This window comes from Giraffa tippelskirchi, chromosome X (assembly GCF_054371585.1).
Source record: "Giraffa tippelskirchi isolate mGirTip1 chromosome X, T2T-mGirTip1v1.2.pri, whole genome shotgun sequence".
NCBI lineage: Eukaryota > Metazoa > Chordata > Mammalia > Artiodactyla > Giraffidae > Giraffa > Giraffa tippelskirchi.
In genome coordinates, this window is record NC_137289.1 from 86,724,330 (window position 1) to 86,751,993 (window position 27,664).

General features: G+C 43.9%; 1 protein-coding gene and 1 long non-coding RNA gene across 5 annotated transcripts in view; one reads left to right on the forward strand and one right to left on the reverse strand.

The window, feature by feature from the left end:
• Positions 1-13,648, reverse strand: part of NHSL2 (NHS like 2) — a 300,730-nt gene extending 287,082 nt beyond the window's left edge. For all 4 annotated transcript variants that reach the window (XM_081567494.1, XM_081567497.1, XM_081567495.1 and 1 more), the window contains exon 1: positions 13,167-13,648. In XM_081567494.1, coding sequence (XP_081423620.1) covers positions 13,167-13,446 — 280 coding nt within the window. In that variant the 5' untranslated portion in view covers positions 13,447-13,648. The remainder of the gene's footprint in view (positions 1-13,166) is intronic.
• Positions 12,825-27,050, forward strand: LOC145537042 (uncharacterized). Its single transcript, XR_014076145.1, has 3 exons — positions 12,825-12,994; positions 13,201-13,378; positions 24,100-27,050. It is a non-coding gene; the product is annotated as an uncharacterized LOC145537042 (long non-coding RNA).
• Positions 27,051-27,664: the final 614 nt, after the last annotated feature.

A 27,664-nucleotide genomic window follows, 5' to 3' on the forward strand; every position in this document is an offset into this window, starting at 1 on the left:
CCCTTTTTGTCACCCCTTTACCTGGAGGGGACACCTATATGATGCCATATATATGCTACCAGCTCCCACTGGCATCTAACAGCAGTTCAATGCATGCTAACTGGAATGGGAGGACTCCTCATCTTCACTGGCTCTTCCACCCACCACCTCCTCCTCACGTGCAACAGATAGTTTTGCAACTACAGGCACAAAGTGTAAAGCCTCTGTGTTTTTTTGAGTCAATAACATTTGTTTCCTAAATCTACCACTTTCAGTAATTTGGAATTATGGGGGAAAAGACTTCATCATGCTGTTTCACAATGAGGAGTAAACTTATGTAACTCATTATTTCAAAAGGTGAAACAGGGTATAAATTGGAATACAGTGAAACTTTGCTATCTAGAAGCCCCAAGTTTCTCTCAAGAGCAAAGTTTCCCGGGAGTTTTACTCTTCCCCTCCTCCCACCCCCACTTTTTCATACTGAATCATTCCTTTAATTTGCATTATTTTGAGTGGAACTTTTCCTGAAAACTTTTCCTCAGTCTTCTTAAACAGATTCCTCTGAAGATGCTGCGGCCTCTTCTCAATGCCTTGCTTGTCATAATCAGCATCAGCTGTTGCTGGGGACACAAACTAGAGGGGATGCCTTTAGTATCTCTCCCCTCTGATCACAGCAGAGAGAGGGGACAGTAAAAGTGTCCCCCCCCCCCATAGTTTTCTCCTCTCACTTGTCACCCTTGTCCCAGCATTTCTCAGGGGCTGATGATAGGGTCGCCCAAATGGATGTCTCAGGATCTCAGAACAGCCACAGGAGAGGTTCTCTACTTGAAGCCAGTGCAACCACTGACCCTGAAGACCTCTTTGGACCAGTCCTCTTCCTTTTTCTGGGCAACTGCTGGCCTAGATCCACATTCTAAAACTCTATTTCTATTGGGATCATGGAAGGGATAAAAAGAGAAATACTTTTTCTTCTAAATTGCATTTGTCGGAGTAGATATGGGTGTAAAAATACTAAACACATGGGACTTCCCTGGTGGTACAGTGGTTAAGATTCCGTGCTGCCAGTTCAAGGGACCCAAGTTCAATCCTAGGTCGGGGAACTAAGATCCCACATGCCCTGCAGTGAGGTGAAATGAAAAAAAAAATACTAAACACAACACTCTATACAGTTGTTTTCACAATTATGCTCTAATAATCTACCTGCATGAAATGGTGCATCATATAAGGGATTTCAAGAAAGCATGAAGTCCAATTTAGATATTGATTCAGAGGTAACCATTTCAATTTCTATTTATGATTTCTGGCATAGCCTAATTTGGAACACTAAATATTACAAAGTAGAAGTTGCCTTCCTTTTCCCTGTACTCCAACAACCCTCTGCATGCTGCTGCTGCTGCTAAGTCGCTTCAGTCGTGTCCGACTCTGTGCGACCCCATAGATGGCAGCCCACCAGGCTCCCCCGTCCCTGGGATTCTCCAGGCAAGAACACTGGAGTGGGTTGCCATTTCCGTCTCCAATGCATGAAAGTGAAAAGTGAAAGTGAAGTTGCTCAGTCGTGTCTGACTCTTAGCGACCCCATGGACTGCAGCCCACCAGGCTCCTCCGTCCATGGGATTTTCCAGGCAAGAGTACTGGAGTGGGGTGCCATTGCCTTCTCCGAACCCTCTGCATAGTGGAATTTTAATATTCTTTTGCAAAGACAGGCAAGTTGAGGTTGACTTGATGTAGGGATGCAACCCAGTAACATCAAGAGTGATATTAAATAGCTATGATGTAAGAAAACAAAAATACTATTCTCAGGCTTCCTTGGTAGTCCAGTGCTTGAGAGTATGCCTGCCAATGCAGGCGACACAAGTTCAATCCCTGGTCTGGGAAGATTCCACATGCCTCAGGATAACTAAGCCCATGCACCATAGTTACTGAGCCCACGCTCTGCAACTACTGAAGCCCTGGCTCCTAGAGCCCATGCTCCACAAGAGAAACCACTGCAATGAGAAGCCTGTGCACCACAATTAAAGAGTAACCTTTGCTTGCCACAACTGGAGAAGGCCCTCATCCAGCAACAAAGACCCAGTGTGGCCATAAATTAATTAAATAAATAAACAAATCTTTAAAATATACTGTTCTCATCTAGAAGGTCAGTAGTTGTTAATGACATGTTATAACCAAAAAATGTAAAATTAAAGATGCTTAACTTTGCCTTAACATAAACTTATTCTTTTTATTAATAAAATTAACCGGCTTCATTTTTCTAATTTTCTCTGTTGTCTTATAAAGTTAAAAAAAGTGTATTATCCAATTTTTAGGAGTTAAATACTTTACTCATACAGAAGACCAGTTGGTCTACAAGTCCATGCCCTAGAGTGGTGCTGTTCAATATGGAAGCCATGCTCCACATAGCACTATGGAGCATCTGAAAGGTAGCTAGACTGAACTGAGATGTTCTGTAAGTGCAAAATTCACATTAAGTTTTGAAGACCTAGTACAAAAGAATAATGTAAGATACCTCATTAATCATTTTAATAATGATTTCATGGCAAAATGATACTATTTTGGATACACTGGGTTAAATAAAATGCATTATTAAATTTTTTTTGATGTGTACTATCTAACTTGGTATTATTACTGCTTACAATGAGTTCATCCATGAGGTCATTTTTGTCACTTACTTCCATATAAGCCTGTATTATAGTTCATGCTCATTATCCACAAATACATTATACTTTTTCAAACTCTGGACAGGCCCTTCCAGTTTTAACCATCTTTACTACAACAGTGGTTCTCACCACGTCTGCACGTTAGAATCACCTGGGGATCTTTTAAAAATCCTGGTTCCTGGGCCTCATCTCCCAGAAATTCTGGTTTTATTGGTATGAGGTAGGGCCACGGCATTAGTAACTTTTTAAAGCTCTCCAAGTAATTCAGCTAGGGTCTATATTTTTGGCTGTAGTTTTAAAAGTGAAAAATGCAACCAGACAAGTAGTGTGAAGGATTCTACTCAGGGAGATGACTGAATTGCCTGGTGGTCTGGGCATGCTGCAGACAGTCCCAAGATATGCCCATGACCTTGAGGCTGTATGGCTCCCAGATCAGGGTTTACTGGCTCTAATTCCATGCTGGTGAGAAATAGACCCTCAGGCAAGTTGCCAAATATGTCACTGAAATATCCTGAGGCTCCAGAAGTTTCTGTGAGAAGGTGGCTTTTCACCCATAAATCAAGCTGGTTCTGTAAAACTAGTGAGCCAAGTCAGAAGCCGGGAAGCCATCCTGAGGGAAGAGGTGACCAGGGAGCAAACTGGACATTTAGACAAGGGCTCTGCCCCAAGGCAGGGGATGCTGTCTAGTTGAGTTGTGCGACCTGCGTCCGTCCTCTGCTGCTTCATTAAAGCTTCTCCTTGGCATCCCAGCCTGGCAGGTCCTTGTGGTCAGCCAGCACCACATATTCTGTGATAATAAACATCTCAGATCTGCCAAGACTCTCAGTGGTGCCTCGGCTTCAGTTCCAAAGAGTGTTTTCCCCCTTGGTTGGCGAGGCAGTGAACAGATGTCAGTGGGGGAAAATGAAGGGAGGAGTCAAAGGTAAGGAAAATCCTTGGGTTGGGAGAGATGAGCTGACAGCTTCAAAAGCTAGACGCTGCTCCTCCATGGGCACACAGGCAGGCATTCTTTACATATTCTGCAAAAGGGAAGAATGGCTGCAAATCAGAGCTGTCTAGGAAACATTCTTATTATAACTTCATCTTGACAGTATCCTCATCCAGGGATTTCAGAAGGTTTTGTGGCATTTCATCTTCTTAGTATTTAGTGATTGTGTGCGGGATTGTGGCATATGGGCCAAGCATTTTCCACACATTATTCTGGATCTTCATGACAGCCTTCTGAACTGGGGAGCATTAACCTACTTTTACAGATGAGGGACTGTGGTTCTGAGACACTCAAATCAGCTTAATAATATAAGTGCTGGGCAAGTCAGACTTAAATCTACAGGTTCTACTTTCAAATCCCAAGATCCTTTTCCTTAACATGTCATTCATTGTCATTAAAAATAATCCATGTTCACTTAGGAAATTTCAAAAAATACAGAAAGGTACGAGAAAAAAAATCCACCCACTCCCATAATCTCAACCATTGCTACCTTTGCTATCATTTACTATCATTGTTATCATCCTGAGATAACAACCACTGTTAACATTTTGGCAATACTCCTCCAGTTTCTTTTTTATATGTGTGCTTTATTTTGGATATTATCATCCCTGGAGAAGAGATAATATCATACATGCAATTTAATACCCTGGCTTTTCACTTAGCATTATTTTGCACATTTCCACATATCCTCATATGTTTGTTTTGAGCATTATTGTTCTTAGTTGTCTAGTTTTCTACCACATCGACCTGTCAACATTTATAGAACCACACCCATATCATTAAGTTGTTTTCATTTAGGGGTTAATGGCACCCCACTCCAGTACTCTTGCCTGGAAAATCCCATGGATGGAGGAGCCTGGTAGGCTACAGTCCATGGGGTCTCGAAGAGTTGGACACGACTGAGCGCCTTCACTTTCGATTTTCACTTTCATGCATTGGAGAAGGAAATGGCAACCCACTCCAGTGTTCTTGCCTGGAGAATCCCAGGGACGGCGGAGCCTGATGGGCTGCCGTCTATGGGGTCGCACGGAGTCAGACACGACTGAAGCAACTTAGCATAGCATAGCATAAACAACCAAAAGATGCAGTGAGTATCTACAAACATTTTCCCCACAATATCTGATCATTTCTTTAAGCATAAGTTCTTAGAAATGGAATTACTGGATCTGGGGCGATAAGAGCATATAATGACACTACTGGAAATGCTGACAACTGTGATGCACAGCCTCCTGTCAGAGCAGGGAACGCCCAAGATCTGCTGGTGGAGGAGACTTCACTCCCCTCGGGGCCTGCTGGTTGGGGAAAAGAACATGAGTTTGACTATTTCACAGATACAGGGAATCAGACTATAAATTGCCAAGCAGTTAATTACACTGTTCTCAGAAGCAAATGATTCCACTTAAAATAAAAACAGCTGAATCATTTTTAAAACTCATCTCTTCTTTGAATCCATTTTCCAAAGGAAAAAAAAAATATTTTTCTGATTTTCCCCTAGATGAATTACAGACCATTCTTAAGAATCTAGAAATAATTTAGAAAGAAAATAAAATAAAACATACAGTGAAACCTCAAATGTCCCCACTCACAAAAAAGCAGGGGCATGAATAATATATTTTGCTCTGGAATGCAACTGGATCCACATAGCTAGGGACGTAACAAGCAGGTAGATTCTTGCTTTCTCTCCCTCTTTCTATCTCACTGTGGCATGGGATGCCTCCTGGCTTAGATGTCTTAGGGGGAACCAGGACTTGGCTCTGCAAAGCAGGAAAGGGCCAAGGTCGCTCAGGTCTCATCTGCCCAAGGATAATGAAAACTTGAACGTAGATCAAGAAAATCTGCAGTTCCTATTATAACTGTGTTTGAATCTTCCTAAGACGCTCCAGTATCCAGCTTCTTGGTCAGCAAACAGGGTGTTAGCACCTCCCCACCCCACCTCCACCCTGAGGGTTCACTCTGAGTCAGGAGGTGCCTTGTACCCGCTCCTCCTTGAATCTCTTGAGTTAGTTCCTCCCCCATGCTAGCCCTCTCACATATCCAGGGCCTCACACAGGCTACCTCCTGAGCCAGGAATTCCCTCCCCCTCCTTCTTCAATCGGCCAGCTCCAGATCATCCTTCAGAACTCACACACACAGCCTTCCCTTCCCAAATCTTTTCCAAGCCTCTGAGCTGAATTAGGTAAGCTTCCTTTGCCTTTCGACAACCCCCGGGCTTGCCTGTGATTGGGCAGTATGATGACTCCAGGCTCTCCCTGCTGGACCATGGGCCTGCACTCTAACTTGGCTCTATATCCTCAGAGACCAGCACAGGGACAGACCCAGAGTCAGGTGCTCAATAAATGTGTGATGGTTAGAAACAAGGGAGGAATTAAACTTAATAGCTATTTATTAAGTGCCAAGCACTATTTTAGGGACTGGAGATAAGGCAGTAAAAACAGAGAAAAATCTGCACCCTAAAGATGCTTACTTTCTATTGAGGAGCTTACACTTTAGAAAGAAAGAGAAGGAGGGACAGCAGGAATGGAGGAGGGATAGATAGAGGTTGCTCAAACCTCCCAAGTTAAAGGACTGAGCCTAGTGGTCTTGTATACAATCAGACCCAGGGCCTCACATATAAAGCACCTTGTTGCAAGCCTCCTTGTGCAAACACAGTCAGCACATCTCCTGTTTGTGGCATTATTGACATAGTCTTGTCTATTAAGATACTGCCATCCAATGGAGGTTCCTCAAAACATTAAAAATAAAACTAACATATGATCCAGTAATTCCACTTCTGGGTATTTCTCCAAAGAGAATATTATGCTTAATGAAATTAGTCATACAGAGGAAGACAAATATCAGACGATTTTACTTATACGTGGAATCTAAAAAACAAAACAAATGAACAAACGTAATGAAACAGAAACAGAGTCATAGATAACAGAGAATAAACGGGTGGTTGCCAGCAGGGAGCAGGTGGGGGGATGAGTGAAATAGATGAGGGAGATTAAGAGGTACCAACTTCCAGTTGCAAAATAAAGGAATCATAGGGATAAAATGTACAGTGTAGGAAATAGAGTCAGTAATAATGTAATATCTTTTTTTGTGTGTGGTGACACATAGTAACTAGACTTACCATGGGATCAATTTGTAAGGTATAGAAAAATGGAATCACTATATTGTGCATCAGGAACTAATACAGTGCCGTAGTCAATTATACTTCAAAAAACATACAAATAAACACAGAAAAAAAGAGATTAGATTTGTGGTTACCAGAGGAGATGGGGTGAGAGGAAGGAGAACTGGATGAAGGTGGTCTATAGGTACCAACTTCCAATTATAAGTACTAGAGTTGTAACATATAACTAGCACTGCTGTGTGTTATATCTGAAAGTTAAGAGAGTAAATCCTAAGAGTTCTCATCACAAGGAAGAAATACTTTTTTCTTTAATTTTGTATCTACATGATATGATGAATGTTCACTAAACATTATACTAATCATTATATGATGTGTATAAGTTAAATAATCATCCCGTACAGCTACACTTATGCAGTGCTGTATGTCAATTATATTCCAATAAAACTGAAAGGAAAGTAAATAAATAAAGTGGAAGAAAAGATACTGCCATCCAGCATACTATAACTTGAAAATTTCAGTGAGGGCTTATCTGAGTGAAATCATGGAATTCTCCAGAGCAGGAACGAGCTGACAGCTTGAACCAAGAAGGTTAGGTCAGTGCTTCCCAAAGGAGGGTAGAAGACTCCAGAAGGCCATCCAGATAACTGTTGAGGAGTTACTACAAGACGACTATGAGTCTGCAGATCCACCAAGTATTATTCATCTACTGAATAAGCACTATTCTGCCTATGTATGAAGAGAAGATCATCAATTTTAAATCTACAAATTCATGTAAAAGCATTGCTGAATTCACAGCAGCACTCTATCGTTTGTTTGTTTTGTTTTGTTTTTTAACCATGTGCTTAGTCGCTCAGTTGTGTCTGACTCTTTTGCAACCCCATGGATGGCAGCCCGCCAGGCTCCTCTGTCCATGGGGATTCTCCAGGCAAGAATACTGGAGTGGGTTGCCATGCCCTTACCATAGGGAATTCTAAAACCCCAAATTCCATCCTTGGACCCCAAACCAGATTGAATGGAAAATCACTGGGGTCCGGATTCTGGTTATCAGCTCTCCTGGCCCTAGAGGAGAACACCAGGTACCCAGGCATCCTGTGCTGATATGCTGCAAACAAGATGATATCTATCCCTGAAATTGAGAGCTCTTTGAAGGGGCAGACTGGGTCTCATTTATCTGTGGGTCTCTAAAACCCAGCACAAGGGTGAGTGGTGAGAGAAGGAAACAGTACCCAAAGTGGTGCCCTTTCTTCAAAGCTAGAAAGTAATGATCTGAAGAAAAGGTGATTTGAGTCCCTCAGCAAGAGTATATAGAGCAGCAAAGCTAGTAAGCCTGTTAAGCTACTCAAGCTTTGAAGAATAAATTCATACTTTAGAAACATGTATGTCAAACACAATTTTGGTAATAATTTTATTTTCTCATTCCCCTTGGCTTTTAATAAAAGTACCTTTGGAAATACCAACTAGACTCTGCTGTAATAACAGAAAATAGGATGTGGGTGTGCAATGAGGAGTGTCCACAGTTGGATTAAAACCTATTAGGGAAAATAGAAGATATAGAGATGACAGAAGGATTGTGAAGGAAAGATCCAGTGGAAAGGTGACCTTCAGAGGACAGTGTCAGGTCACTGGCCCAGCCATCCGTTCCCAACTAAATATCCTTTTTCCAAGGCTATTTCCTACTGAACACTTCAAGACTGTTTTAGCAAGGGATCCTGTTGCCTCACATCTATTCTTTACATGATACAAAGTTGATCTTCCTTCCTCCCCTCTGCCTCCATCTCACTCCCCAAGTCCCAACTGTAGAAACCCCAGGAGGCCTGTTCTCTAGATCATCCCTCAGTTCCCAAAGGCAGCAGGAGCTATTCCTCATCCTAAACTAGTTCCAGCTAGAAAAAAATGCCACGGCAGTGACTCTCAATGAACAGCTGACTTTGAACTTAGCATCCTTGCAGAAGGCAGAGCACTGGTTTGGATGGCAGAAGCCCTGGCTTCTAGATCAAGGCCTCCTGCCACTGACCTGCACTGTGACCTAAGCAATGCCACATTCCCCAAGAGGCAGATTATGTCCATGCTTAGGGGACCAACAACTGGAGTACAAAAGAGAGAGAGAATGAAAGAATCTAATAAGAAGCTATTTCATTTTCAACATACAAGTGGAGCTTTGAGTAATCCTTTAAAATAAGATTTTATTTGCAGGTTTAGTATTGTTTTCATTTGGAATTAGGTATAAAGAGGCACTATGATCTTTCCAGCACTTAAAGCTACAAAAGGTCCTGATCCATCTGGGTGCCTTTAGATAAGTCCCTAACCTTTCCTGAGAAGAAAATACAGAAGTCAAGTATGATGGTGCCCATAATGGTTAATGACCAAATTGTTGGTGCCACATAGCATCAACTCCACTCCACTCAAGCCAGAGAAATACAGGGAAAAATGATGCAAATTCACCACCCTTCTTCTGTCACCTAATCAACTCCATAAAGATAAAAATTGAGCCCAAGAGCCATAACTTGAATCCTCTCCTATTACTCTACTCTTCCATTATTCTGATGCTTTTATTGCTTTAGCTGTTCATGTGTCTAAAAAAAAGGAAAACATTAAATTTCTTGTTTCTAAAATGGAGGAAATTTTAGTGGACATTTTGGTGTCCAAATTTCCAGAGAAGATGTTTTCAATACATGGAAATACCATGAAATGGGAATTTCACGGTATTTATTTAAAAGAAAATAGGCTTGCTCCCCCTCCCTATCCTGTCAAACCAACTGTCCCAACAGTCTCTGGGGCTGACAGATAGGAAAGAGACAAAAGTGAGCCCTGGTAGAGTGCCTTTTCCAAGTCCCCCAAGTTCTCTCTGCTCCATCCAACTCAAGCAGGCCATATCCCCTCCTCAGTAGCCCTGATGGTCAGAGTCAGGGTCTACCACACCTCATCTAATGGTAAACTGGCTGCAGTCTAGAGGTTCAGTTTTCATTTTTCATCTCCATATAGATTTACAACAGTCTCTGCTCATGCTGGAATTATGGTTTAAACATAAATAAACCAGCTGTCCTTTCTGATTTGCAGCCAGAGTTGCCACAAAGTTGGAAAATCATGAGGCAGGAATTTTACATAAAGGTGAAGAAGGAGTTTCCACCATCGACCCAACTGGCTGTATTCAAGCCAAAATCATTGCAAGACGGAACAGAGCATCTTTCCCACAACAAGTTCATGGGCTAGTGTAACAGGATACCTCCCCAGTGTTATTAAACATACCTAGTGTTGTCCTGTGCTTCAGTGACTTCCTTGCTTGCACAGGAGATATTATACCTCCAAGCCAATGGCCTGAATGCTTTTGTAATTATCATCGAAGCACCTACATACATTAAATAGATCTCTGAGGGAGAAACTGGAAAGCGTGGATTGACTCAGCACATGGCGGAAGATGATGTGCTGGAGCTGTATGCCTGGCTCTGACCCAGTGGCTTCCCACTGGCTTTGACCATGCCATTCTTGAGATGAAGAGCACAAAGTCCAGGACACGAATGCAACAAAGAGGGTCACATTCAAAGCCAGATGTGAGGAAAAATGCAAGTTATAGGCAGGGTGATGCCAAGGGTGCAGCAACAGCGACAGATCTACAACCAGAGGAACTTGGTGCAGTCCTGTAGCACATCCTCTCCTTCTTCTAAACCCCACCCCCCAGTTACAAGAGCTTCTGGGGCAGTCCCAAAGGGGTTCAAGTTACCAAAGAAAAGCCTCCAGTGGAGGAGAGGGTGTTGCCAGGCAACCAGTCCAGTCCAGTCCCACCCTTGTAACCTTGAAGATGGTGGGGGCGTGATCCTTGATTGTGGAGAGGGACACCTTGGACTCCTTTAGCATCAACTTTCTCCTCCTCCATCTTTCTCCCTCTCCTCTCCCTGTTCTCCCCCATCTGGCCTCCCTGCCAGGCTGGGCCTGCAGTCTGATCTCCACAAGCCTGAAGGCTATGGGCCAGTCTGACTTGTCATTACTCAGTCTGGAGGTGGCAGCCAAGCTGTCCCTGCAGGGAGGCTACAAGCTGCTGGCCTGTCAGGCGTCATGCACTCTGGCCATGTTGCTTCCAAACTTTCCTTCCCCATTCTTTCCTGACCTCATGGCCAAAAAAATAGCTAGAGCAAGAATTTGGGGGAAATCCAGCCTGATGGAGGACATATAGGGTAAAATGTTGACTGGGAGTGCCCACCACCAGCAAAGTGGTCAGTAACGGAGTAGGAGTGCTAGGAGGAAAAGAAACAGGGAAGAAGAAAAGGGCAAGTCCTGACAACAATGGGGGGGAAAGCATTTTTAGTTGGGGTCAAAATATATAATATACATCTGCTGAACGCTTTATTGATGCTTATGTCCGAGCAACATGGGGGGTGGCCAGATGGTGCACTGATTATGCTCCCCAACTCCCTCTGCATTTGGCATTGGTGCTCAGATCATTGCTGAGAAGGCCTAATTTAAGTGCCGCACAATCAAAGCTCCTGAAAAGTGTGCAGTGGGAACCTCAAGGGGAGTCTAGAGTAGGGCATTAGACCAGAAAATGGAAAACCAGACCTTCTTGCCAAATTAAGGTAGCTGTGTTCCATTTATACAGCAGGCCCCTCAATGCCTCTGAGCCTGGAGACAGGTACACTCTCAAAGGCAAGCAGCTGCCCCAAAGATGAGAGCCACTCTCTCAGCTCTTACAAATTTCAAGGAAGCCAACCCAATGCAATTTTTCTGAAGAAATGGCTCCCTGCCTTTAAAATATCTTCATTGCATAAAGCCATCTCTTTCTAACCCAGCAGGTCACTGGCCCGAAGGCAACTTGGTGAAGCCATTCCTTCCCTCACACGGAAAGGGCTCTCAGACAGAAAGGTGCAAGTTGGAAAAACAGAGCTTCCTCACTGTCCTTAACTCACCCTGATGCACTCATTAGATGGCTCTCCACAGGCCAGGTGGGCATTTTGAAAATGACTCCCCAAACTGACTTCTCAAATTTTTCCTAGGCTAATCTTGGTAGTCAGTGGGATCCCAGAAAAAAAAACAGTGACCTTCTTCCCCTCTCTCTTAAGTGAGAATTAGCCAGACCTAAGGCCCCAGCTTTCCTGCTCCCCTGCCTGGCAGGGGTTTCTGGCCCCGTGTCTACATTCCATCTGGCAGTCAATTGTGTCCTCCACCTTCCTTTCCCCACAGGACCCAGTGACCTCCACCATCTACCTCAGAGGCCAGACAGTTTTTGGAAGAGGGGTGCCACGGCCTGTGACTCCTATATTATGGAAGGGGTGGGATCGAGGTGAGGTCTGCAATGGAGAGAGGCTGACTCAGACACTTCTTTCCCAAAGCAGCTGCAATCACAAGTCAGTCAGTAGCCATTCTACCCCAATCTGAAACTTCTTTCCACCCTGCTCCTTCTCTCTCCTAACTTTCTGGTGCTGTCAATTGGCCCTGGTACCTCGCATGCTCCAGCTGAGGTCAACATTTCCAGCACATTCAATCCCCTTGCTTTCACCCAAAGTCCCACACTCTAAAGGATCACGGCATTTCCATGGACAGAGGATTCCCCATTTAAAGTGTTGGGGTCCAAAATAGTAGAGCACAAGGGCTCGCGTTGCCCTCCTGCCCTCTCATGGGCCCTGTGTGCTCAGTGAGGGCACCACCGAGTTTCTCAGGCATGGCTGATTTCTAAAGAGATCACAAAACTGATGACAGTTGCTTTAAGCGGTTCTCCCAAGCAAGTCTGTGCAACCGGACCCTAGGGGTAAGGGGTCAGAGAAGCCGGCTGCGAGGGGGAGTCTCTCCTCCTCGCCACCCTCTCCAGCCTCTCCTGGAGCACCAGCCCTATTTCACGGAGAGAAGCGAGCAGGCTCTCAGACTTTTCCCGGAGCGAGAGCGGCGATCACGCTCCAGCGCGAAGTTGTACAGGTTTAAAGTCGGTAGGCGCCGCTGGCAGGGCTCCTACCGCCGCGTAGGTGGCGGGCGGCTCCGGCGCGCTTTCCGAAGTGGCCTTTCCGAAGTGGCCAAGTTCCTAGACTGGAGCAAAGACGCCAGCGGCGCGGCCATTTAGTTCCCGACGCCGCGAAGACGAGTACGCCTCGGGCCTGGGGGCGGCGCCGAAGCGATCGGGACTCAGCGGCTCCCGGGGACCCTCGCAGGTCCCCCGCCTTCCTTCCCCAAATCCCCAGAAGGTGGCCGCCAGTCCCAAGGAGGGGAACCCCTAGGACACATGGCCACTGGGGACAGCGCGACCGGGTCCAGGGGCAGGAAGTTCCAGCCAGGGTGCGGCGAGCGTGGAGTCAGGGAAATGGGATCTCCCCGCTCCCGGAGGGGAAGGGAGGGAAGGGCCGAGGATGGGTGGGGAGGGTGGGGGAGGGGTGGACGCAGAGCGGGCGCGTGCTGGCGCCCCCAGAGGCGGGGTGCTAGCGGGGCCGCCAGCCCTGGCGCGGCTTACCTAACTCTTCCTCGTGGTCCTCCGGGCCGAGCAGGCGGTAGGGAAGGCGGCGGCGGAGGCGCACGGTGCGCCGGAACAGACTGTCGGTGCGGCGCCCCAGGGCCAGCAGGTGCCCCTCGAGATCCTCGAGCAGAGCCAACGAGTGGCCGCAGAGGTCGGCGAGCTGCTGGAGCACGCTGAGCGCGGCCAGGTGGCTCACGTCGCGGAGCTCGGTCAGTGGCTGCGGCGGGTTTCGCGGGCACAGGCGCTGGGGCACCACCGTGCGCCTGTAGAACGGCATCCCGGGCGTGGGCGCAGGGGACCAGGCTGGCGGCGCGGCCGGCTCGCCCCGAACGGCGACCCAGACCCGAGCGCCCCTGAGCGGCGGCCCCAGCTCCGGGTGAAGCAGGCCCCTGGGCGCGGGCTGGCGAGCGGGCGGGTTCCCAGCCTGGAGCGCCGACTCCCCCCAGGACTGCACACTCGCTGGAGCCACCAGTCTCTCTGACTCTGGTTCGCTGGGCTCCTCCTCCTCCTCCCCGCCTTTCTCCACCTCCTCTTCCCTCACTCTGCTACTTCGTTCGGGATCCCCCCACCCACTTTTTTTTTTTTTTTTCGGTCAGAGATTCACAGATTAACGCTTGATCCCGGAGAGGAGGGAAAGGGAAGTGGGAGTAAAAAAGATCGAGCTGGAGGGTGAAAGAAGGAATGTCTGCGAGAGTGGGGTGTGTATATGATGTTCGTTCGGTGTTGTGTGCCCATCTCCTCCTGTTGTAGCTCCAGTCCCACTACTTATGGTTAAATTTCTTTTCTGCTTCAGTGTGTGTGTGCTTTAAACTTTTTTTTCGTAAATAATAGAAATTCAAGCGCACCCGTGCCTACAGCAGCTAGTAACCAGCGGATACCCGCCGAATAGTCTGACCTCATTCCTCTCGATTCCCTTTCCCAAACATGTACTCAGTGCCACACACAGGCTAGACGACTAGACTGTAAGCACAGCCTTCTACCGCCCAGGAGCTTGGAAAGGAGTGGGGAAAGAACCAAATATCTTACTCAACTGTTCAGGAGGGCAGAGTTTCTGGGGAGTCCTGGACTACTGTTAGTCAGTAGTCCTGGACTACTATTAAGGCTCTGGAATGAATGAATGAGTGAATGAAAGAATGAATGAATGAAAACAAACCCATTCTCTGGAACAACAGATTCCGTCCAGATAGAGGGACACAGATCCATATTTTAAGCAAATAAAAAGGGCCCCAGGGCCCCTTCTTCCTGGCAAGGCCTCTGGGCTGAGACAACCTCTATCTCTGGCCTCAATGTACTCCTAGGATGCCCAGAGGAGGTGGTATAGGAGCCAGGGTGTGCTTTCAGTACTGGCAACCCTGTGGTCATGTCCTGATTTCTCTCCATTCTAGAAGGTAGAAGAATGGGGGATAGTGGCATCCTCAGAAAATCAGAATTCCCAAGTGTGCATATGTCCTTGTGCACTTGGGCAGTTTCCACTCAGAACATTTATTTTCAACACACCCAGTCTCCCATCTGATTCTCCTCTCACTTCTTTGACTTTGGTGTGGTCCCACTTCTTCCTTCTGGTAATTCTCTCATCTTTCCTCCTAAAAAGTGTTCCCATTCTTATAATCCCTTATAGTCTTTTAGTAAAACACCTTGAACAGAATACATGTGTCTGCACTAATGATCCTGAATACGACCTGTTTTTATTCATTTCTTTCAGAGAATTGCCCCTTAAGCAGTTCAGGGTGCTATAACTAGTTAAGAGTAATCTGGGGCTTTCCTGGTGGTCTAGTGGTTAAGACTCCATGCTTCCACCTCAGGGAGCACAGATTTGATCCTTGCTCAGGAAACTAAGATCCCTGCATGCCAGGTGGCCAAAAAAATAAGTAAAGAGTAATCTGATTACCCTTTTCAGTAAATAGGTATCCCTGGTTCAGTAAATTGGAACATGGATACTAGAAAAGTTGGGTTCTGATGCAAAGAAGAATAAACAAATGGGCAAAAGACAGTCCTTTTTCTGAACCATAAAATCAAGTTGTAGAATGAGGACCTGAAATTCTCTATTCAGCAAACTTAAACCTAAGCCAAGACAGTGACTGGCAGGAAGTAGGGACTTGGCTGGGCTCTCCAGGGATAATTTTCCTTGACCTATGGGCTGTTTAAACTGATCTCCATTCCGGAGAAAAAGAAATGAGGTACCAGCAGATTGAAGGAGACTGTGTGGGCAGAGCTTCGCTGCCAGAGGGCAGCAGGCCTGGGCCAGGCCTGGTGTCTGAGCTGCGCTCACTACTTTGGTTCCTAAAGCTGGCGAATCTTTCAGAGCTCTCTAATAACAAGCTCAACTGCAAGCAAATCAGCGTTAACCCCACGCCCTTCCCCCCAGCCGAATCTGCTCACTCCAGCCTCTTCAGAGCGCTGGCCCTGGTTTTCATCAAGGAAACATCAAGAACTTGCAATGGGGCCACCTCAGAATAGAGCCCTTCCTCCCTTCCCAGGGCCAGAGGCACACTGCACATCCCATGGAAGAAGTCAAGGGAATACACATACATTTCCACGTTCCTTCATCTCTCCAGTCTCTTCCCAACAAGAAAGGTGAGACCTCAAGTGAGAAGCAGGCCTGGATGTAGAGAGCCTCTGAGGAAGGAGCACAGGGGCCTGGATCCAGTCTGTGGAGGGAGGGTTGGGGTTTTAGAAGTACCACACTCCAGTCAAGCTGTCTGGGACAGGCAAGTAGCTAAGGTGAAGGATTCTGCCCCATGCTCCCACATCACCCCTCCACCCCTGCACAGTATCCTCACAATCATCCTTGTTTAATGGTAATGATATTGTTTTTGTAATGGTATTGTCTCTCTCTCTGGACTGTTAGTTGCATGAGGAGAGGAACCATGTCTGTCTTGCTCACTGCTATGTTCCCAGTACCAAGCCTAACAATTGGCACCCAGGAGGTACTCAGAAAATATATGTTGATGAATGAGTAAATGAAGCTGGTCTAGAGGCAGAGCCTGATATGAAGAGCCTTACTAAAGTATTCAACTTGGCCCAAGAGGCAACAGAGAAACATTGTGGATTCTGGAGCAGAACACTGTGACTCAGGAAAGGGGCAAGGATGCTATGCCTCATCTGTGCCCATGTCTCCAGGGACAAGTAGCCAGAAAGTGCTCCTTGAATGAAACACTTGCTTTGAGTTGTTTAAAATCATGGCAATTCGTGTTCTAAGAGGCCCCTACCAACCAAGCTGAGAATGCTGGGTGTTTTCTACTTATCTACCAGCTCCCGGACTCCAGGCCTATAGTAGTTCATCTGTCACTGTGCTCTGAGTTGCAATCTGAACCCAAGCAAGGCACACCTGTGGAGTTAGGTATAGGTCTGGCCTAAAAGCAGAGACTAAGAAAAAGTGGCCAGACAAGTAGGAGGGAAACAGGAGAGCTGACCACCCATGATCAGCAAGGCCTCTACTTTCCTTCCTACTTCCTGTCATGGCTAATTACCTGATGCTAAGAACCTAGAATTTCAATCAAAAGCTGAATCTGAAAGAATAAATAGCATAGGATATGCCATTTCTCTTCCTCCAAACTGATAGTTTTCATAGCTTCAAAATGAAAATCAATGAACAAACTTCATACAACCTACCCAGCTTCCTAGTGCAGCCCTCCATCTAATTTCACCATGAAGAACAAGAAGGTTGTGCCCCCTGTTGCTACCTCTCACCTAAATAGTAGCATCTTATTGGCTAAGCAGAGATGCCAGTTTTCTCCTTTACATTCCTCTATAGTCAATCAATTGTTTTATCTACATTGTAAGAATATGTATTCCACCTCACACCCTCTTGCCAGGAGACTCCATAAAGATGCTTCCCTTACAAGGGAAAAAAAAATATAGCCAGCAGGGGGGAAAAAAGGCTGCTCCTCAGTTCCAACTCTGACATCCTGTTGTTCCCTTGTTCTAAGTGTCTGTATCAAGAGAAATTAACAAGAATTGGCAAATACTAGATTGACTCTTGTTTAAAATGTCTATTACCCATTTTGGTATTAAGGCTTGGCTCTATAGTTAAAAACACAAGTAAAAACTCTCTCCTTGCAAAGAAAGTAGCCCAAAGAAAGCAAACTGGCAGCTTTTGGTTTTTCAATCAGAATAAAGCCCACACTCAAATAACAAGGCAGACAAAACCCATGCTAATTAACGCCACATTTTGAAGAGGGGATGTGGAGCGTGGAGCAGTGCTACAAGATTTGAGAGGAGAGAGCAAGCTTGTGCCCTTGAGGCAGCTGAGGCCACGGAGTGGGGAAGGTTGCACCCCAAAGCTGGGCCTCCAGGGGTGGACTGGAAACTTACACAGCCATCAATCACCTTCCAGGGCAATAGGCGTGTAAGCCTAAGACGGCTCAAGGTCCTCAGAGAAATTCCTTTCAGCCCAGACTCAATGCTTCGCAAACACACACACACACACACACACACACACACGATACAGGGCAAACCATTCAAGAATTCCATGAGGAAATAAACCTTTATTTCAAAAATAAACTTTGATGTTGTTCGAACTTTGGCCCTGACTCTGAGCCCAGGCTGAAAGTGCGAGAAAAGACTTGCAGACTTGCAGTATTCTGAAAGAGACTGCAGGAGACTCCAGCAGAATGTGACCAGATTCTTTTTCACTCCCTCACCCTCATATCATACGTGGATCCCCCTCTCACCAACAGTCCTCCACCCCTGACCCCACCATCATGTTTTCCCTCCCTCCCTTGTTAGGATATGGCTGTAATTAGGAACATTCAAATGTTTCATTCACTGGGTAATTTTATTTTAACATGCCTGCTTTGCTCAGGAGAAATCATATTAGGCCACTCCTTCATTATCCTACTTTTTGACCTATTGACCACTCGCCTTCCTCTGCAAACTCCTATCTCCCCACAAAATTCTAAAGCAGTAAGTATAAGTCGTTCATCTCCCCAGGATGGGTTATGTCTGCCACACAATGACTTGTCTTCTATACATTTAATATTAAGGCCAAATTTAGGTCATGACTTTGTCTATCTCTACAACATTAATTAGGGAGTTGTTGTACAGGTCAGGGTTTTGGATTAATGAAGGGAAAATATAAAACTGAATAACTAATGTTTCAGCTTTATCAAGGACGCAAATATAGTTAGGCATGTGGTCAGCCTTCCCTCTGTCCTGGGAAGTTATGCAGCACAGCATAGTGGTGACAGTCAAATGTGGGCTTTGGAGATACACTGATCCGATTTCAAGTCCCCAGCTCCATTGCCAGCCATGTCTTGTGCAGATTATTTAAACTCTCTGTGCCTCGGTTTTCTCATCCATAAAATGAAGAAGGCCAATATCCAATTGATGTGCATGAGTATGGCTATGCTGATATTCTGCAGGTGTCCATTCTGGTCAGGGCCCATCCTGGTTGTTCAATATTTTTGACTACCACTCCTAAAATGGGGGGGCTTCCCTGGTGGCTCAGTTGGTAAAGAATCTGTCTGCAATGCAGGAGACCCAGGTTCAATCCCTAGGTTGGGAAGATCCTCTGGAGAAGGAAGTTGCAACCCACTCCAGTATTCTTGCTTGGGAAATCCCATGGACAGAAGAGCCTGACAGGCTACGAGGTCGATGGGGTCTCAAGGATCAGACATGACTTAGTGACTAAACCACCACCACCTAAAAATGGGGTGATCTTGGTATTTAGTTTGTTGGATCAGATTGCATGAGATAATGTAAATAAAGTGCTTAACACTGTGCTTTGTGCATAGGAGATACTCAGATGTTATTATCAGTAAACACAATAGTTTCCTGGTTATAACCAGGAAGGGACAGCCTAAAAATATAATGTAATACAGGGATTTTTTCAACAGCAATGTCTTCAATTTCTAAGTAAATTCAATTTCAACTAACATTTCCAAGATATAGAAACATGAAATTTCAACCCAAATATAATATAGAAAGGCAATGAATCAGACAAGCTTCTCTGGTTTACTACTGATGGAGTTTATGGGATGGTCATGTATTTCATAGACTTGCCTCTATGACTACCTGTTTTCACCTTTTGTGCCTGAGCTCACTCACAATCCAGTGGAAGCAGTATCAAGCTTATAGTTCTTTGTGGTGCTGTTTCTTTCAGAAACAGCTTTACCAGCCATTTTGAAATCCTCCATTGGCCAAAACTATATCTTCTCCATATGTGTCCTCAAGATCAAGAATCCATTAGCCCATGGAAGGGCTTCCCTGATAGCTCAGTTGGTAAAGAATCTGCCTGAAATGCAGGAGACCCCGGTTTGATTCCTGGGTCGGGAAGATCCCCTGGAAAAGGGAAAGGCTATCCACTCCAATATTCTGGCCTGGAGAATTCCATGGACTGTATAGTTCATGGGGTCTCAAAGAGTCGGACCCAACTGAATGACTTTCACTTCACTTCAGTCCATGGAATCTCCAGCTACTTTAAATCTAGACAATGCATTTTCATATTTTTTTTAAAAATGAAGGGACTTTTTTTCTCTCTTCTCCATCCTAGGTCAACACAACCTCACATCCTTGCTTCAGAGTTTCTGTAGTTATACATATTATTTTAATCAGGAATAGTCTAAATCTTGTCTCTTACCAAATTGCATTTTAATTTATCAAAGGCTTCCTGACATTCAGATGTCTCACTTTCATTATCAAGCCTTTTCTCAGCCAATAAATGAGTAAGGGATTTATTAGATGAAACTGGATTATGAACTTATGGAAATAACCAGTGCCAGCCCTCTTCTGCTTCCTCTTTGTATGGGTTGATCCATTTCCCAATCATCTCAGTTAGATCTTAAATCAGTAAGAATCTGCTATTGCAAAGTCTCTAATTCAGAGACATCACCTCGAGCAATCAAAATGAACATTTGCTCACCTTCTTAGTATGGCCGGTTCCTAGAGTTACCTAGAGAGTGGTCTCCAAACATCCCAGATGAATTTCCATATTTACATTTAAAATGGCTGTCTCATCACTGTATGCAGTTGCAAGATCGTTCATTCAAGACAACAAAGTATTGTCCAGCATTGAAATACACTTTCAATATCAGAGGGAAATAAAGTCTATTTTTAGTCACTACCAAAGCAAATCAAGTGAATACTGGCCTTGTCCATTTTATGGATAAGGAAACTGAGGCAAAGAGAGTTTAAATAACCTGTCCAAGAAACAATAGCAAAGTTGGTCTTGGCCTTGTGCGGCCTAGATTATTTAGTTGCAAGCAATAAAAAATATAACTCAAAATCACTTAAATAAGGATATTTCAGTTCAGTTCAGTCGCTCAGTCATGTCCCACTCTTTGCGACCCCATAAGATTATAAATCTCCTTATAAGTAGCACGCCAGGCTTCCCTGTCCATCACCAGCTCCTGGAGCTTGCTCAAACTCATGTCCATTGAGTCAGTGATGCCATCCAACCATCTCATCCTCTGTCATCCCCTTCTCCTCCTGCCTTCAATCTTTCCCAGCATCAGGATCTTTTCTAATGAGTCAGCTCTTTGCATCAGGTGGCCAAAGTCTGGAGCTTAAACTTCATCATCAGTCCTTCCAATGAATATTCAGGGTTGATTTCCTTTAGGATTGATCTTGCTGTCCAAGGGTCTCTCAAGAGTCTTCTACAACACCATAGTTCAAAAGCATCAGTTCTTCAGTGCTCAGCTTTCTTTATGGTCCAACTCTCACATCCATATATGACCACTGGAAAAACCATAGCTTTGACTGTACGGACCTTTGTTGGCAAAGTAATGTCTCTGCTTTTTAATATGCCCTCTAGGTTTGTCATAGCTTTTCTTCCAAGGAGCAAGCATCTTTTAATGTCATGGCTGCAGTCACCATCTGCAGTGCCTTTTTAGCCAAAGAAAATTAAGTCCCTCACTGTTTTCATTGTTTCCCCACCTATTTGCCGTGAAGTGATGGGACCAGCTGCCATGATCTTAGTTTTTTGAATGTTGAGTTTTAAACCAGCTTTTTCACTCTCCTCTTTCACTTGTGGAAGCTTCCTGATGGGGATAAGGACATTTATAATCTTATAAAACAAGAAATCCAGAAAAAGGGCAGGCTTGTTTCAGTCATGTCTGACTCTTTGCCACCCTATGGACTGTAGCCTGCCAGAATCCTCTGTCCATGGGATTCTCCAGGCAAGAATACTGAAGTGGGTTGCCATGCCCTCCTCCAGGGGATCTTCCCAGCCCAGGGATCAAATCCGTGGCTCTTAGGTCTCCTGCATTGGCAGGCAGATTCTTCACACCAGCGCCACCTGGGAAGCCCATGGTTATCTACTTCTATAAGTTTTGTGAGTTTTTGCCTCATGTATTTTGACGCTCTCTTGTTAAGTGCATACATATTTAGAATTAATATATCTTCTTGAAAATTGATACCTTTATCTTTATGCAATGTCCCTTTTTGTCCCTGAAAATATTCACTGCTCTGCACTCGTCTTGGTCTGAAATCAATATAGTTAGTTCAGCTTTCTTTTGATCATATCTGCATAGCATATCTTTCTCCCATTTTACTTATAATCTATTTCTTCATATTTAAAGTGTGTTTCCTGTAAACAACATAGTTGGATCTTTTTGTTTTTTTAATCTAATCTGACAATCTTCGTCTTTTAACTGATGGGTTTAGTTCACTCATATTTAACATGATTATTGATATGTTTGCAATAAAATCTGTCATCGTGCTATTTCAATTGTCTTTACTTTTTCTTCTTTTTTTCTTTTCTCTTGGGTTCAGTTCAGTTCAGTTCAGTCGCTCAGTCGTGTCTGACTCTTTGTGACCCCATGAAATGCAGCACGCCAGGCCTCCCTGTCCATCACCAACTCCTGGAGTTTACCCAAACTCATGTCCATCGAGTTGGTGATGCCATCCAGCCATGTCATCCTCGGTCGTCCCCTTCTCCTCCTGCCCCCAGTCCTTCCCAGCATCAGGGTCTTTTCCAATGAGTCAGCTCTTTGCATCAGGTGGCCAAAGTATTGGAGTTTCAGCTTCAACATCAGTCCTTCCAATGAACACCCAGGATTGATCTCCTTTAGGATGGACTGGTTGGATCTCCTTGCAGTCCAAGGGACTCTCAAGAGTCTTCTCCAACACCACAGTTCAAAAGCATCTATTCTTCAGTGCTCAGCTTTCTTTATAGTACAACTCTCACATCCATACATGACTACTGGAAAAACCATAGCCTTGACCAGACGGACCTTTGTTGGCAAAGTAATGTCTCTGCTTTTTAATATGCTATCTAGGTTGGCCATAACTTTCCCTCCAAGGAGTAAGGGTCTTTTAATTTCATGGCTGCAATCACCATCTGCAGTGATTTTGGAGCCCAGAAAAATAAAGTCAGCCACTGTTTCCACTGTTTCCCCATCTATTTGCCATGAAGTGATGGGACCAGATGCCATGATCTTAGTTTTCTGAATGTTGAGCTTTAAGTCAACTTTTTCACTCTCGTCTCTCACTTTCATCAAGAGGCTCTTTAGTTCTTCTTCACTTTCTGCCATAAGGGTGGTGTCATCTTCATATCTGAGGTTATTGATATTTCTCCCAGCAATCTTGATTCCAGCTTGTGCTTCATCCAGCCCAGTGTTTCTCATGATGTACTCTGCATATAAGTTAAATAAGCAGGGTGACAATATCCAGCCTTGATGTACTCCTTTTCCTATTTGGAACCAGTCTGTTGTTCCATGTCCAGTTCTAACTGTTGCTTCTTGACCTGCATACAGGTTTCTCAAGAGCCAGGTCAGGTGGTCTGGATTTCCCATCTCTTCCAGAATTTTCCACAGTTTATTGTGATCCACACAGTCAAAGGCTTTGGCATAGTTAATAAAGCAGAAATAGATGTTTTTCTGGAACTGTCTTGCTTTTTCGATGATCCAATTTGATCTCTGGTTCCTCTGCCTTTTCTAAAACCAGCTTGAACATCTGGAAGTTCACGGTTCACATATTGCTGATCAAGTGGTTTGCATTCCCTTCTCCAGTGGACCACATTCTTTCAGACCTCTCCACCATGACCCATCCATCTTGGGTGGCCCCACACGGCATTGCTTAGTTTCATTGAGTTAGACAAGGATGTGGTCCCTGTGGTCAGATTGGCTAGTTTTCTGTGATTACGGTTTCAGTGTGTCTGCCCTCTGATGCCCTCTCGCAACACCTACCGTCTTACTTGGGTTTCTCTTACCTTGGACGTGGGGTATCTCTTCATGGCTGCTCCAGCAAAGTGCAGCCACTGCTCTTTACCTGGGACGAGGGGTATCTCCTCATGGTCGCCCCTCCTGATGTTGAACGTGGAGTAGCTCCTCTCGGCCCTCCTGTGCCCTCACAGCCGCTGCTCCTTGGACATGGGGTTGCTTCTCTCGGCCGCCACCCTGACCTCGGACGTGGGGTAGATCCTCTCGGCCACTCCTGCGCCGTCGCAGCCTTCTCTTGGGTTAACAGACCATTTTAAAATGATTTTTATTGTAGTAAAATATATATTATAACATAATATATGTGATTTTAACCACATTAAGTGTACAATTCAGTGGCATTAATTACATCCACAATGCATCCATCACCATCATATGTTTTCAAAACTTTTTCATCACCTAAAACAAAAGCTTTTTAACCATTAAGCAATAAATTTTCATTTCTGCCTTCCCAAAGCCCCAGGTAACCTCTAACTTACTTTCTGTCTATATGATTTTGCCAATTCTAGATATTTCAGATAAGTGGAATCAGAAAACACTTGTCTTTTGTGTCTGAAATTTTTTCATTTAGCATAATGTTTTCAAATTTCGTTCATGTTGAAGCATGTATCAGAACTTTATTCTTTTATTGGTTGAATAATATTCCATTGCATTATATATCACATTGTGCTTGCCAATTAATATGTTAATGGACATTGGGTTGTTTCCACCTTTTAACTATTGTGAATAGACATAAAAATACATATTTGATACATTTTTTTCCATTCTTTTAGGTGTTGGCTCAGATGGTAAAGAAATCTGTTTGCAATGCAGAAGATCCGGGTTCGATTCCTGGGTTGGGAAGATCCCCTGTAGAAGGAAATGGTAACCTACTCCAGTATTCTTGCCTGGAGAATTCCATGGACAGAAGAGCCTGGTGGGCTACAGTCCATGGGGTCGCAAAGAGTCAGACACAACTGAGTGTCTAATACAGTAAGGTATGTCACTGGGTCATGTGACAACTCTATGTTTACCCTTTTAGAGGATCTACAAGACTGTTTTCCACAGAAGCTACACCATTTCAAATTCCCACCAGCAATGTATGATGGTCCAATTTCTCCACATCCTTGCCAACAGTTGTCATTTTCTGTTTTTTTTTTTCCCCTCTGTTACAGCCATCTTGGCAGATGTGAGGTAGTATCTCATCATGGTTTTGATTTGCATTTCCCTAATGACTAATGATGTTGAACATCTTTTCATGTGATTATGAGCCATTTGTATATCTTCTTTGGGGGAAATGTCTTTTTGAATGCTTTGCCTGTTTCTAAGAGGATCTTTTTACTGTCACATTGTAGGAGTTCTTTATATACTCTGTACATTAAACTCTTATAAGATATGAGATATCTGACATAAGATTTGCAAATATTTTCTCTCATTCTATAGGTTATCTTTCTTCTTTTCCTAATAATGTCATTTAATGCACAAAAAATTAATTTTGGTGAAGTCTAATTTATCTATTTTTCTTATGCTGCCAGTGTTTTTTATGTTATGTCTAAGAATGCACTGCCAAATCTAAACTCATGAAGATTGACTACTATGCTTTATTCCAAGAAATATATGGCTTTAGCATTTATATTTATGTCTTAGATCCATTATGAGTTAATTATTGTATATGGTATGAAGTACGGGTTCAAACTTCATTCTTTTGCACAGGAATATCCAGTTTTCCCATCACCATCTATTAAAGAGAGTCTTCTTTTGCCATTGAATGGTCTTGACACCCTTGTTGAAAATGAATTGACGATACATGTATGATTTTATATCTGGACTCTCAATTCTATTCCATTTGTCTATATGTCCACCCTTATGGAAGGGCTCAATTGATTTAATTACTATAGCTTTGTTGAAAGTTTTGAAATCAGTAAGTGTGAGTCCTCCAACTTTATTCCTTTTTTAAAAAATTGCTTTGGCTGTTTGGAGTCCATTACAATTCCATATGAATTTGAGGGTTGGCTTTTCCATTTTTATTTTTAAAAAAAGGTCATTGAAATTTTGATAGAGATTGCATTCAAACTATAGATTGCTTTGGGTAGTATTGGCATCTTAACAATATTAAGTCTTGCAATCCATGAACTTCCACATGTTCAAGCTGGTTTTAGAAAAGGCAGAGGAATCAGAGATCAAATTGCCAACATCCGCTGGATCATCGAAAAAGCAAGAGAGTTCCAGAAACACATCTATTTCTGCTTTATTGAGTATGCCAAAGCCTTTGACTGTGTGGATCACAATAAAATGTGGAAAATTCTGAAAGAGATAGGAATACCAGACCACCTGACCTGGCTCTTGAGAAACCTGTATGCAGGTCAAGAAGCAACAGTTAGAACTGGACATGGAACAACAGACTGGTTCCAAATAGGAAAAGGAGTACGTCAAGGCTGGATATTGTCACCCTGCTTATTTAACTTATATGCAGAGTACATCATGAGAAACGCTGGGCTGGATGAAGCACAAGCTGGAATCAAGATTGCTGGGAGAAATATCAATAACCTCAGATATGAAGATGACACCACCCTTATGGCAGAAAGTGAAGAAGAACTAAAGAGCCTCTTGATGAAAGTGAGAGACGAGAGTGAAAAAGTTGACTTAAAGCTCAACATTCAGAAAACTAAGATCATGGCATCTGGTCCCATCACTTCATGGCAAATAGATGGGGAAACAGTGGCTGACTTTATTTTTCTGGGCTCCAAAATCACTGCAGATGGTGACTGCAGCCATGAAATTAAAAGACGCTTACTCCTTGGAAGGAAAGTTATGGCCAACCTCGATGGCATATTGAAAAGCAGAGACATTACTTTGCCAACAAAGGTCTGCCTAGTCAAGGCTATGGTTTTTCCAATGGTCACATATGGATGTGAGAGTTGGATTATAAAGAAAGCTGAGCGCAGAAGAATTGATGCTTTTGAACTGTGGTGTTGGAGAAGACTCTTGAGAGTCCCTTGGACTGCAAGAAGATCCAACCAGTCCATCCTAAAGGAAATCAGTCCTGAATATTCATTGGAAGGACTGATGCTGAAGCTGAAGCTCCAATACTTTGGCCACCTGATGCGAAGAGCTGACTCATTTGAAAAGACCCTGATGCTGGGAAAGATTGATGGCAGGAGGAAAAGGGGATGACAGAGCATCAGATGGTTGGATAGCACCACCAACTCAATGGACATGGGTTTGGGTGGACTCCAGGAGTTGGTGATGGACAGGGAGGCCTGGCGTGCTGCGGTTCATGGCGTCACAAACAGTCGGACACGACTGAGTGACTGGACTGAACTGAACTGAACTGAATCCATGAACATGGAACATGTTTCCATTTTTTTGGGTGATAGTTACTTTGTTTCAGGAATGTTTTTTTTTTTTTTTACTTTTCAACATACAAGTCTTTAACCTCCTTATTTAAAATTATTCCTAGATATTTTTTTCTATAGGATGCTATTATAAATGAAATTGTTTTCTTAATTTCCTTCTTGGATTTTTCATTGCTGGTACATAGAAACACAAATGATTTTTGAGTGTTGATATTGTACCCTGCAGCTTTACTGAATTTTTGCCCTAGTAGCTTTTATGCAGATTCTTTTAGCTTTTTTTATACGGGATCATATCATCCAGGTTTACTTCTTTTCTAATTTATGTGTTTTTATTTATTCTTCCATCTAATTGCTTTGGCTAGAACTTACATTACAGTGTTAAATAGCAACTATGAAAGTGGACATTCTTATCTTGTTCTCGATCTTAGGGGGAAAGCATCCAGTGTTTCACTGAGTATGATGTTAGCTGTGTGTATAAGCTGTGTGTATAAGATTTTGCAACCCGGGCTCCCCTTGTGGCTCAGCTGGTAAAGAATCTGCCTGGGTTTCTTTACCAATGTGGGAGACCTGGGTTTGATCCCTGGGTTGGAAAGATCCCCTGGAGATGGGAAAGGCTACCCACTCTGGTATTCTGGCCTAGAGAACTCCATGGAGTGTATAGTCCATGGGGTTGCAAAGAGTTGGACACGACTGAGCAACTTTCACTTCACTTCACTTCACTTTGTAACCCACTTTTTTCATTCAAAATTGTATCATAAACATATTTCCATTGCATTAAAAATAAAAATATTTTTGTATGCTTAATATATTTGACAAATAAATGAGAAGTTTGAGAAATTAGCAGAAAGCTAGCAACCATAATAAAAGGACAAAATGGAGATTCTATAACTAAAAATTACAATATGTAAAGTTAAGAGCTCAGTGGATAAGTGTAATAACAGATCAGATACAGCAGAGGAAAGAACTAGTAAACTCAAGATTGGTTAGAAAAATATCCAAAATG